The 12,845-nt window shown below is 42.1% G+C and overlaps 2 protein-coding genes across 2 annotated transcripts; both read left to right on the top strand.

The window, feature by feature from the left end:
- The first annotated feature begins 1,431 nt into the window (after nucleotides 1-1,431).
- Nucleotides 1,432-2,613, top strand: lamtor2 (late endosomal/lysosomal adaptor, MAPK and MTOR activator 2). The gene is made up of 4 exons (XM_038275391.1): nucleotides 1,432-1,641; nucleotides 1,923-2,085; nucleotides 2,157-2,246; nucleotides 2,329-2,613. The coding sequence occupies exons 1-4, from the start codon at nucleotides 1,574-1,576 to the stop codon at nucleotides 2,383-2,385; spliced, it is 378 nt and encodes a 125-aa protein (XP_038131319.1). The 5' UTR covers nucleotides 1,432-1,573; the 3' UTR covers nucleotides 2,386-2,613.
- rab25b (RAB25, member RAS oncogene family b) lies at nucleotides 2,541-12,218 on the top strand. Its single transcript, XM_038275390.1, has 6 exons — nucleotides 2,541-2,677; nucleotides 3,465-3,806; nucleotides 8,787-8,982; nucleotides 10,020-10,213; nucleotides 10,859-10,939; nucleotides 11,784-12,218. Exons 2-6 carry the CDS (start codon nucleotides 3,770-3,772, stop codon nucleotides 11,900-11,902), a joined length of 627 nt encoding a protein of 208 aa, XP_038131318.1. The 5' UTR covers nucleotides 2,541-2,677; nucleotides 3,465-3,769; the 3' UTR covers nucleotides 11,903-12,218.
- The last annotated feature ends 627 nt before the right edge of the window (nucleotides 12,219-12,845 follow it).

Genomic DNA, 12,845 nt, shown 5'->3' on the forward strand with positions numbered 1-12,845 from the left:
CAGTGATTAAAGATAAATTAGAAATTATGAGGGCAAACATGATCAAGTATTTATTATGTTGTGTTCAGTTAAATTTATTTATTTTCTATTTTTATTTTTTATTATTGAAAAAACAGAATAACAATGACAAATTCAACAATATGTCAATATTGAACATTACAAGAAACAAATAAGATCACAACTCCTATTAACTCCAATAAAAAATGACAGGCTGGAAAAAAAAAATGATTAAGAAGAGGGGACTAACTGAAATTCTTTCAATAAATCGGATAATTCATTTGCTTTAAGGTTCTGCATCTTCTTCAGACGTCGGTTAAAGGACGAAAGTTTGTTTTTGACAGCAGAGAATCACGGGGAGCATTTTGCATAATGACATTTATGGATATAATATTTGGTTATAATCATCAAAGTATTAACTAAGAATTCCACCTTTTTTTCATTAATATATAAACCAAACCGAATTATTTGTAAGGAATTGAAGTCCACATTTATAGATCTAGAAGTTAGAAAGATCTGAAGTTGATCCCATAGATTTTTAACTTCTTTACATCCATAAAACAAATGATTAGTAGTTTCCAACTGAGTTGTACAGAAACCACAATTCCCAACATTGAATTTAAATCTCTCTCTTAAGTACTCATTGAAGGATATGTGTAATTTATTATTTTAAATTGTAATTCTTTATATTTAAGAGGAATTGGGAATTTTAAATAATTTGTCCTAATTTTGATTATTGTAGATTTGTTAAAATGTTGTAAGAGAAATGTACGTTTAGTTGGACCAGGGTTCATATTATGTATAAAATATTGATTGAAGAACCTTTTGGTGCATTTATTATCTCTAATGTCCACATGCTCATTATGAAGCTTATGGAGTCTTAGAATAGAGAAATTAGATAATCTGTTTTTAACTGACATAAGAGGAACATTAGGTATGCATTGCATAACTTTATTGTAACTTGTTATTGAACAATCAGTTCCATGAAGCCTGTTGAACTCCTCCAAACTTAAAATATCACCATTTCCATCCATTAAGTGAGAAATTTACCAGATTTGTTTATTCCACCAATCCTTTATAAATATAGATCTTCTACCACATAGAAAGGCTCTGTTGTTCCACAGTGGGACATTATGAGAGCTGATGTGCTTGAACATTAACTTCCAATCTAGCAGAACCTGTTGATGGAAATGTGAGAGTTGTAGGGGGAGTTTAGATAATTCAAAATCACATTTTAGAAGCAACTCCATACCACCCACACTTTGAAACACAAATGACGGTATAAGAAACCAAATGAGATCACCATTTAAAAAAAAGCCTATTTATTTATTTTTCTGGGTGTGAGTCTCATTTCCTGTGTCCTTGTTTTACTCCATATCAGTAGGTGGCGGTAATGCACTTAACATTAGTTTGCCAACCGCCATAAAACCTCCCAAGAAGAAGAAGAAGAAACCGGAAAAAATAAAGTCAGCTGACCCGACTGTCTCGTCTTTCGCTGTTTGAGAGACTTTTTAAAAATTATTTCGGGGCAGTTTTTACACAGATTTAATTAGTTGGTTCGGTTCTGGGAGCTGAAATGCTGCGACCGAAAGCTTTGACCCAAGTTCTGAGCCAAGCGAACACCAACGGAGTCCAGAGCACCCTGTAAGTTTGGAGCTAGGCTGCTAGCGGCTAGCTAAGCTGCTAGCTAAGCTGCTAGCTAAGCTGCTAGTGGCTCTGTTTGCTATGGAGAGACCAATCCTCACTGAAACTATTAATAATTGTTGCTTTTTGTTCGGATCCTCAAATCGTTTTTCTGCAGGACTGAGAACTTTTATTAGAGAAATTAGATCAGGATCCTGAAGCTGGTAGAAAAGTGAGCAAAGGGGTTAAAGTGTTGAGATCTGCATGTTTCTGCGGTCAGATGTGAGCTTTGTTTCCCGCAGCTTGTTGAACAATGAGGGATCTCTGCTGGCCTATTCCGGTTATGGAGACACGGACGCCAGAGTCACAGCCGCCATCGCCAGCAACATCTGGGCCGCCTACGACAAGAACGGCCACCAAGCGTTTAATGAAGACCAGCTGAAGTTCATCCTGATGGACTGCATGGTGAGACACGCCTCAGGAAGCTGCTGAGAAGCCTTCAGGAGATTGGAGCCATTTTTCTGTTTGTTCCTCAGGAGGGGCGAGTGGCCATCACCCGGGTGGCCAACCTGCTGCTGTGCATGTACGCCAAGGAGACGGTGGGCTTTGGGATGCTGAAGGCCAAGGTGAGGAAGGCTTTGCTTTTTAAAGATGACAGCAGCTGCTTCCCACCAGAGCTGGTTCTGAACTGTTCTGTCTGGTTTGCAGGCGGAGGCGCTGGTTCAGTATCTGGAGGAACCTTTAACTCAGGTGGCGGCATCGTAGCGGATCCGCGGCTGAAGCTTCTGAAAACGGACCCCTGGATCGGGATCCTTAATGAGCATCGGATGTTGGAGGTTTTACTGAAGGACTCTGTGCTTCTCCAGCTTCTCTCACTAACCTCAGTCCATCCTGGGGAAGATGTGATTCTGTGAAAATGTGTCTAAATAATAAATGTTGTGAGAATATTTCCCTTTTTCAGATGAATTGTCCAATAAAGAAGATTTTATGGAAGAGTTTGTTCTTCTTTCAGGCAGCGATGAGCCGCCATGCAGGTAGAGCGTAAAAACAGAACCAGGTCTGTTTGGTTTTATGATTAATTCTTCCAGGAACAAATTTAATACATAAAGGATTTAATGAGCAGCGAAGGCAGATGATTAAAATCATTCTGTATTAATGTGGAAACAAACCTTTTTTTAAATCTTTGTCATTTATTCAGTTAATTTGATCGTTTTTGTTCCAGATACACAAAACTAACCTCCATAGCTTTTTTTTTTTTTTTTTTTTTTAGTTTTCTAATAAAAATCAGGAAGAATCTAGAAGTTAAACCTGGATTAGAGTTTCACTGATCATGTGTAAAGAGTTTATTCTAATCCTGAGAAGATGATTTAACTGAACTGGGAAACTTGAATCACAGCTTTTCCACTTTGGTCGATTAAAGAACCAATTAAGGTCGATTAAAGAACGGCTTTTCTTTGGACTTACGAACTCTGGCTCCTTCATTTATTCCAGAAAAGCTCCATCAGCCCCGATTCTCTGGGAGAAAGTCTGGATTCTATTTGGTCTCGGAGCTTAAAAACAGGGTTGAGTTTGTTGCAGTGGCTGCTGGTGAAATCCCAGCACTGAGGGGTTCCCAGTTGAGATCTACAAATTAAGGAGTCATTTCCTGCACGTTTCTCCTGCCTTATTTGCTCAAGCTAAAAATAAAACTAGAATATCAAGAGGTTGTTAATAATTGGAAAAGGTTTAATCTCTGAGGATGAGCTGATCTATCAGAGCTTCTAGAAGTGATGATCTGAGCTTCCGAACATTAAAGATGATGTTTTCTTGGAGATTTAAGGTTCAATTCCTGGTTCTTCCACCAGGAGGAGCCTCAGCGCTTCACCTCAGGTTCACCTGCCCAACCTGCTGGTCATGTTCCACGCCTCCATCACCCTGCAGCCGCTCCCTACCTGAAGGGCCGCCCACCGCAGCACAAGCTGGAAGCGCTGCTGTGTGCTGTGCAAACAAAGCAGCTCTGTTGACTGAGCCGGAAGGACAGGAAGCTGCTGACAGGCGTCCATGGGGAAGGACAGATCTGCAGCTGTCTTCTGTCCTCTTTAGAGAAGCAGGCGGGTCTCAGTGTCGTCTTACATCTAGACTTTAGACGGCGACAGCACTGAATGGAAACATGGGATCAGATGAGGCTTACAACTTTGTGTTTAAGGGTGAGTTCCTGATTTCATCCCTGATATCTTCTGCCGTTGCTGTTGAAGGCCTTCTTCTTCTTCTGCCTCGTTTCTTATTAACCTTCTGGCCTTTCTGACTCTGCTGGTTGTTAACAGAACGTTCAATGATTGCAGGAACAAACAGCCAATCATTGACCTATCACTGTTGGCTCAGATATGAGGGGGCTAACGGTGATGATGACATCACTGCAAAGCTCAGCAGTGATGTCATCAAGTCTCAGAAAAGAGAGTTCTTCCACTGAGGATGATTAGTGGCCTAGTTAAAGTTCAGAAGCCAGGTCTCTATTGAAACACAGTGAGCCACGGATGCAACTCTGTCTTTAGAAACGGTCCAAATGGATCCAAATATTCAGAACCAGACAATAAAATGACGGATCTTGGACATAAGTGCTGCTCGGTTCAGTGGACAACGTCTTCCACAGCAGAAAGGCCGATCCCATTAAAGGCATCAATTATGGTTCTAAAAGCTGAAATCAGGATAAATTCAGCTCTGGACCCGCTGAGCGGCTCTGGACCCGCTGAGCGGCTCAGCAGCTACACCTGGGCCTCTGCAGGCCTCAGGTAAGTTGGTTGGGCTTCTTTTGCAGTCATCAGGTCCACTTTGGCTCCTCTGTGCCGCCGCAGGTCTGACTGCTGAAGCTGAGCCCAAACTGGCTTCTCTGGCGGCCTAGTCCAAGTCCTCAGTTAGACGGAGAGCTGAACCTCAGCGAAGCTAAAGTCCTTCTAATACCACCTTCATACGTAATTAGCATATTTTTATTTCTTTTAAATTCTTATTTTCTTTATATTAATTTGAAATCTCTATAAATGCTTAAATACTCTGGATGATCAAAATGATGAAATCTTTTATAGATTATTAGAAAACGGCAACAGAATAAAATAAAATGTCAATCTTAGCTGCTTAATTCGGCTGTTTTCAGAAGATGCTTTGGGCCCCCATGAGGCCCCTGAGGGTCCCTTGGAGCCCGTTAATGACCCCTGCTCTGAAATCCAACTGCTGTGTGATTCTAGAGAAAGTGAGAAGGTTCCACTCTGTTCAGTTTATTTCTATAGTTCTTCATCAACCGTCATCTTATGTCAATTTATAGATCCAGATCAACCAGATCATCCAATAATTTACTTTATAGGGTTATTTTCTCCTGGATGAGCAGCTAGAAACAGTAGATATTGACTCTTCAGCAATCCCTCACACTAAGCATGCTTGTAGCGACAGTGGAGAGGAAAACCTCCAGCAGAACCAGGCTCAGTGTGAGCGGCCATCTGCTGAGGCCCACTGTGGTTCAAGGAGACAGAAGCAGACATAGAAAAACAAGCATAGAAGCACTGATCTATAAATACGTTCAATGTTAGAAAAGCTAACGTTAAGCTAGCTCTACAGGTAGCTCTGTCTGGGAAAGCCACAGTTAATCAGATGAACTCTGACCTCCAACACTGAAGGTCAGAAAAGCGAGGAAGAGAAATTGATTCTCCCGGAAACTCTCCAGGTTTTTCCAGGTTTCCATGGGATCAACCAACCTGGAACTTCAAGGTCGCTTGTCGTGCATTTCCATAGAAACCTGCAGGATTGTTTGCTTTAGCAGTTACTCAGTAGCAGAGGAGAAAGAAGCTCCTCTAAAGATTAAACAATAATAAGAACAACCTGGGAAACATTCTTCTTCACTTGAACTCAATACTTCCAGTTAAACACATAGAAAATACATTTTAGATATTATTGGCAATAGAAGAATTTCTTTTTAAAAAAACCATCTGGTTGAAAACATTGTGAGGCATCCCTGCCAGTGGCTGAAATCTAAACTCTGTTCTAACAATAGATCAATCACATGATCTGAACGTCTGCAGGCATCTTTGGAGGCTAGAAGATCTAAATGACTAAATTAATGGAAAATAACACAAAATGTTCAAATCCTGCCAACAAACGTGATTTATCCTCCAATGCTGTGAAAGCCAGGTTTGGAAAAGGCCTAGTTCTGTTAGACTAAACTAAAATGTGCTGAAATATCCAAACATTTCCATTTCATTTCAGCAGCTCAGTCTAATGAAGCTTCAGACTAAATGGTTTTGAGTTTTAGACTCATCATAGACGGACGCACACATTTCATCAAGTGCAAAAACTCACATTTTAAATGAACTATCCACAAACTATTGATGCCTCAGATGCCTGAACTTTAGGCTCTAAAATACATTTTTAATTCAACATTAGATACTATTGATACTCCAGTCACTGCATGTTTAAGCAGCATGATAACTCTAACCCTTAAACAGACAGTGGAAGATTAGAACTAAAGTAAAAACAGCAAAGAGGCAAAATTCAACCTGTGATGTTTGAGGAGAAACAGGACTGGCTGGTCAAACTCTGCAGGTGAAAGCAGAGAATATGGAGGAGTGAGGATGAGGATGGAGGAGGAAGAGCCCAACCGCTGGTAGATTGAAGGCAGCGACAGAGCGCCACCATGTGGAGCTTTAAATCCCTGCATTCATTCAGCCGTTTCCACAGTTTAAGGTCCATTTCCTAACAACGAATCATTTCTAGCTGATTATATTCATCAATCAGAGCAACTGGAATAAAACAGCTTTAAAAATATCTACTAGTTGGTTAAACAAAAAAGTTAATTTGGTTTGCTGTGAGCAATAAGTGAAATTATCAGATCTTCTCACTTATTGTTTTAAAACATGGAGAGGGACAATTCTGCAATAATGATGGCATTTATTTTATAACTGAAGAAGGAATTTTCCAATCAGATCAATCAGTTTTATACAGCAGCGGTTTTCAAACATGACTTTCTCTGTTTTCCATGTTCCAGCAGATTATTGCATTTCTCCCCAGCAGCCTCCAAGTTCTGCAGACGTCTGATAATCACCATTTATTAAGGCAGGAAACACCTGAACATCCAGTGGGTCCTGAGGAGCCAGTTAGAGAACCACTGTTATAGAGCAGCTACATTATTTGAACATTTCGAAAACACATTCAGTTTATAGGAAGTCAATCAGATAAAAATCTTTTTTACAAAATAGATCTGATCAAATAATTATCTTATCTTATTATTTACATGCTGGTGAAGATTCTCAGTCATTCAGGTCATAAAAAAGTTAAAAAAACAATCCACTGGACTTTTTATCCAAGTTTTAAGATGTTTCTCTTCCCATCCGGGACGTTTTTTTCAATTCAAAATGTCTGGATTTATAGAGTGGACCTAAAAAGCCTTGTTTTAGCTTAGAAACGATGCAAATCGAACCGAAAGAACAGGTCCACCCCTTAGGAACGGGGAGTCCTGGAGGTTTCTGTTAGGATGCAAACCTGATACTGATCAATGCCTCTGAAAGGGGGTGGGGGGGGGGGGGGGGGGTCATTATTGGCCTGGCTGACCAGGTGAGATGTCCTGGTCCACTGCATGGCGATCATGGTAGCAGGGAATATCCAACTCTATCGCTGCCTTGTAGCTTTTTAGGAGCAGGTTCAGTTTGCATGTTTTCTAAGCCTAAACCAGGCTTTGTTTTTGGTCCACTCTATTAAACCTGGAACTAAATGCTATTTCTGACATTTTGAATTGAAAAAGTTTCCTGGATGGAAGAGAAACGTCTTCAAACTTGGAAACAAAGTCCAGTGGATTGTTTTTTGGACTTATTAATGAATTTATTGAGCTTTGGTAGCATTTACAGTTTTTTGATAAATACAACCGATAGTAACTGAATGAAGCTGCAGACAAATTTAAAATCCACTTCCACTAAAAACTGCATCACTAAGGTTTTCTACGCAGGTTACCCTGCTGCTCCTCCACATGGAGAGGAGCCAATTGAGGTGGCTCGGACATCTGGTTAGGATGCCTCCTGGACGCCTCCCTGGTGAGGTGTTCCAGGCACGTCCCACCGGGAGGAGGCCCAGGGGGAGACCCAGGGGGAGGCCCAGGGGGAGACCCAGGGGGAGGCCCAGGGGGAGACCCAGGGGGAGACCCAGGACTAGCTGGAGGGACTATGTTGCTCTGCTGGCCTGGGAGCACCTTGGGATTCCCCTGGAGAAGCTGGACCAAGAGGCTGGAGGGAGGGACGTCTGGGCCTCCTTACTGAAGCTGCTACCCCCCCCCCCCCAACCCGACCCCGGATAAGAGGAAGAAGATGGATGGATGGATGGATGGACGGACGGACGGATGATGGACGAAACAAGCAGGGTCCTGGGAATGCAGTAAAAGTAATAAGTACTCCCCCATCCCTAAAAAAACCAAATCAAACAAAAAAAGTACTGAAGGACAATAATCTAATAAATGTTCTGTGTTCCTTCCCACTTTTGCCCAAACTAAATGTTTGTACTTGTGGAAATCCTGGAAGTTTAGCCCATCCCAGTTTGAAGCTCCGACCTTAATAGGTCCTCAGGAATTCTCTGTTACTTGATAACTCTGGGCCGGTGAAGCCACGCCTTGGTGTCTGAATCAGCCAGCCATGACTGAAAGCCAAACAGTCACTGAAATTTGCAGAAACTCTTTCAACGGGTCAAGATTAAAGGAAGTAGCTGCTGAACTTTTTCCTCCTGATTCAGAGCCTCCTTCACCCCAAACCAACAGTTTCACGATCTTTGGCTGATTGTTCCTCAGGCTTCCTGGAGATTGGATCAATTGAAGAGAAATTAAACATGCAGTAAATTCACAGCTATCAAAGGGATCCTCCTGAGAACCTCTGGGGGGTCTGATGAAATTGGTGGCTTCTAAGTATCTATTGTCTCTACAGAAGCCCAATCAGTCATGATGTTGGTTTTATCTGTATTTTTATCTATATTTATCTGTGGGCTGAGGTTTAGATAATTTCTCAATAATATCCTTCTTAAAGTCTCAGACAGCTCTGCCTCTGGATTTATGGAGAAATGACATTTGAGGGCCGCGCCTAGAGCCAGCCACTTTGTTTACTGTGTTGCAAGGAGACGGTTTGGTTTGCTTTATAAGAAAATCTGCTGTCTATTGGGATCTCTTCCAGTGGTCCTAATTGGAGAATCTGGTGTTGGGAAGAGCAACCTGCTGTCCAGATTCACTAAAAACGAGTTCAACCACGACAGCCGCACCACCATCGGGGTGGAGTTCAGCACGCGGACAGTTCAACTCAACAGCTTCACTATCAAAGCACAGATCTGGGACACGGCTGGTCTAGAACGCTACCGGGCCATCACATCTGCGTGAGTACCCCTCACCTTATGCACCGCTGGGTGTGTTTCAGTGTCAGACTGGCCTTAGCATTGGATAGACTGGCGTTAGCATTGGATAGACTGGTGTTAGCATTGAATAGACTGGTGTTAGCATTGGATAGACTGGTGTTAGCATTGGATAGACTGGTGTTAGCATTGGATAGACTGGTGTTAGCATTGGATAGACTGGTGTTAGCGTTGGATAGACTGGTGTTAGCATTGGATAGACTGGTGTTAGCATTGAATAGACTGGTGTTAGCATTGGATAGACTGGTGTTAGCGTTGGATAGACTGGCGTTAGCATTGGATAGACTGGTGTTAGCATTGAATAGACTGGTGTTAGCATTGGATAGACTGGTGTTAGCATTGAATAGACTGGTGTTAGCATTGGATAGACTGGTGTTAGCATTGAATAGACTGGTGTTAGCGTTGGATAGACTGGCGTTAGCATTGGATAGACTGGCATTAGCATTGGATAGACTGGTGTTAGCATTGAATAGACTGGTGTTAGCATTGGATAGACTGGTGTTAGCGTTGGATAGACTGGCGTTAGCATTGGATAGACTGGTGTTAGCAGTGAATAGACTGGCCCCGTCCAGGAAACACACAGCCAGGCAGACGAGCTCCGAGCCAGCTCCCATGTCAGAGGATGAAGAGAGCACATCCAGTTAGTCACAGTCAGAGAAACAGGACTACACTGGAAAACAGGCCAAGCTCCAACATCTAGGTGTCCATGTTCGTCCCACCAGGAGGAGGAGCAGGAGATGACCAGGACACTGGGGAGGGACTATGTCTCTGTGCTGGCCTGGAGCGCCTCAGGCTTCCCCTTGCAGAGCTGGAGGAGGAGTCTGGATAGAGGGAAGTCTGGGACTCTGTGCTTAGACCAGGTTCTGGATCAAAGGATGACCAGAAGCAGGATCTTCTGGGTTTAATTAAACATCTTTAGTTTTCCCAAGATGAAAGCAAAAAACATGTTATTCTGATGTTTGCATGAGTGCTGATCTGACTGGAGACCTCTAATGTCACAGATACTACAGGGGCGCCGTTGGAGCCCTGCTGGTCTATGACATCACCAAACATCTGACCTATGAGAGCGTGGAGCGCTGGCTGAAGGAACTGTACGACCACGCTGACCCCCACATGGTGGTGATGCTAGTGGGCAATAAAACGGACCTGGAATCAGAGCGATCTGTGCCCACAGAGGAGGCCAAAGACTTTGCAGGTGAAAATGCTCCCATTCGTTCATGAAAGAGAAGTTATTATAATAGAACATAATAGAATACAATAGAATAGAATAAATTAGAATAGAATGGAATATAATAGATTAGAATAGAATATAATAAATTAGAATAAATTAGAATAGAATGGAATATAATAGAATAGAATAGAATAGAACAGAATAGAATAGAATAGAACAGAATAGAATAGAATATCCCTTATTGTCCCAGAAAGGGGAAACTGTTTTCAGCCGCAAGAAGTTTATAGAAAAAATGGTCATAAAAATGAGGACCTTAGAAAAATGTATAATAATAAGATAATAGTGAAGAGTTAAAATATAAACAATAAAATAAAGTGTTTTATTGGACAACATCATTTATTAAAATGATCTTTTCAAAAACTCATTTGAAAAAATTTTCAAATGTCTTAAAATCAGTTGGAGCATTTAAATAAGATGATCTTCATATAGAATGAGTTTTTTAGCCAATACAATAAAATAATTAGATATAATATACTTTAAAAAGATGACAGAGATGTTATTTTGTTATTTTAAAGGTTGATCATCTTGTTCGTTTGGTAATTTTTCTAATTTTCCTGTTTAAATGAGGAGGAACACAGTTTAGAAACGGTTTTATTGTTTTCCTCGTAGAAAAGAAAGGCCTGTTGTTTCTGGAGACTTCGGCTTTGGAATCAACTAATGTGGAATCAGCGTTCAACACGGTGCTGGAAGGTGATCCGCCCCCTTCAGCTTCATCTCTGCTTCTTCATGTCTCCTTCACTGATTCTTTGGTACTAAACCAGTTCCTGAATCACTTCTTCACTTCGGTGGTGTTTGGCAGTGATGGGGAGGTGGGTTGGGGTTGGGTGGAGTAGTCATTAGTAATGATCATCCTCACAGTGGGAGACAGAAATCAGAGCAATCATACTTTAGAGAACAAGTGGTGTTATGAACAAACTGAACTAGTTTAGCTGTTTTTCAGTCCCTTAGCTTTCCTCTATAGGAGCATCATTTACATCTGGACCAAACATGAAGGAAGCGGCCGGACCGCCTCCTCCTGTATGATAACAGAGCTGATCTAATAGTTTCCTCCCATTCATGAAGGAAGCGGCCGGACCGCCTCCTCCTGTATGATAACAGAGCTGATCTAATAGTTTCCTCCCATTCATGAAGGAAGCGGCCGGACCGCCTCCTCCTGTATGATAACAGAGCTGATCTAAGAGTTTCCTCCCATTCAGAGCGACTGACAGCAGGCAGCTGCTAGACTTCTTGGTAAAGACTTCATATTGTTCGCTCCCACAGTGTAAACCTAGCTAAGGCAGGTGTTAGCCTCTCTGACTAAAAGAAGGGAAACTGTTATAACAATCAAAACCTGAGTAATCAGCTGATCTAGAACAGTTGTTTCTATGTCCAGCCAATAGATGTTTCAGGTCCGTTCAGCTCTCCCTCCTCTCTCTGTCTCTCCAAACTGAACCTACTTCATCTGATGTCTACTATTCACAGCACACTGAGTGCTCACATCTGCTCCACACATCCACTCTGTCAATATTGAAGATCTGTTGCTTTTGACACACAGAGATTCACAAGAAGGTGAGCAGCAAAGAAGTGATCCGAGGATCCATAAAGGCGGTGACCCTGAACAGCTCCAGACCAGAGGATGAGGAGGAGAAGAAGCCCTGCTGCAGGAACATCTGAACCCACCAGGACCCCCCCTCTGATGCCGGGGAGAAGATGGCAGCGGACATGGAGACTTCATGCTCCCAAACATACGGGCTGTGGTTTGGCTTTCTAATGACTCATGTCTGCATTTCAAAGCCTGAATATGAAGGATGTTTCTGGAAACTAACGTCCAGCTTCATCCAAACTGGAAGGAATCATGGAAACCTTGGAGCAAAGCTGATGCCTGAATAAAGAAATGTTCACATAGAGTCTGATTATGATGATGAGTGCTGTAGCTCCTGACCTCCGTAAGCTCAATCATTAAAGTCTTTGTTTTTTGCTGAGAAATAAATCTTCCTGAAGGCTGATGATTATTTTGATCTTCTAACCAAAGAGTGTGAGAAGAAATGAATCTGATTTCACTTTATTAAATGTATTATTAAATGTAGTTTTTTAAGTGCGGCTGTTTGGAGACGGGAGCCGAGGGATAATATTTAACGGAGTCGAGCTGCAGACGGAGACCCAGCTTAGCTGCTTCTGTTAGTGAATAAAACAGTCGACTTTTAGCAACATGATAATAAACTGAAAAAATATTTAACAATTGGAGTTAAAGGAATAAAGGAGGATTTTTTATTTCCAGGTGGATCATCTCAATCAGTGGTCCTCCTAACTGTCAATCATTCTGTTCATATGTTTGCATCAGGCCGTCCTACGCGCTTGTCCCGTTAGCCATCTTTTTCTTTCAGGCGTAGATCTGTGGGGAGCTACGGTTTCAGACGGTCACTGAAGCTCACCTTTCTCACCGCGGTTCTTTGAAAATGGCCGACGGTCGAAAGAGAAAAAGTGTCTACGAAGTGGATGAGAAGAAAAGAAAGGCCTCAGTAGAGGCAGATATATCCCAGAATGCTTTGCACTGAGAGCTCTCCTCGCGAAGCATTCTGGGATTTGCAGTCACATCGGCCGGCGGTTGCCATAGGCT

This window comes from Cyprinodon tularosa, unplaced genomic scaffold (assembly GCF_016077235.1).
Source record: "Cyprinodon tularosa strain WSP-4 unplaced genomic scaffold, ASM1607723v1 ctg957, whole genome shotgun sequence".
NCBI lineage: Eukaryota > Metazoa > Chordata > Actinopteri > Cyprinodontiformes > Cyprinodontidae > Cyprinodon > Cyprinodon tularosa.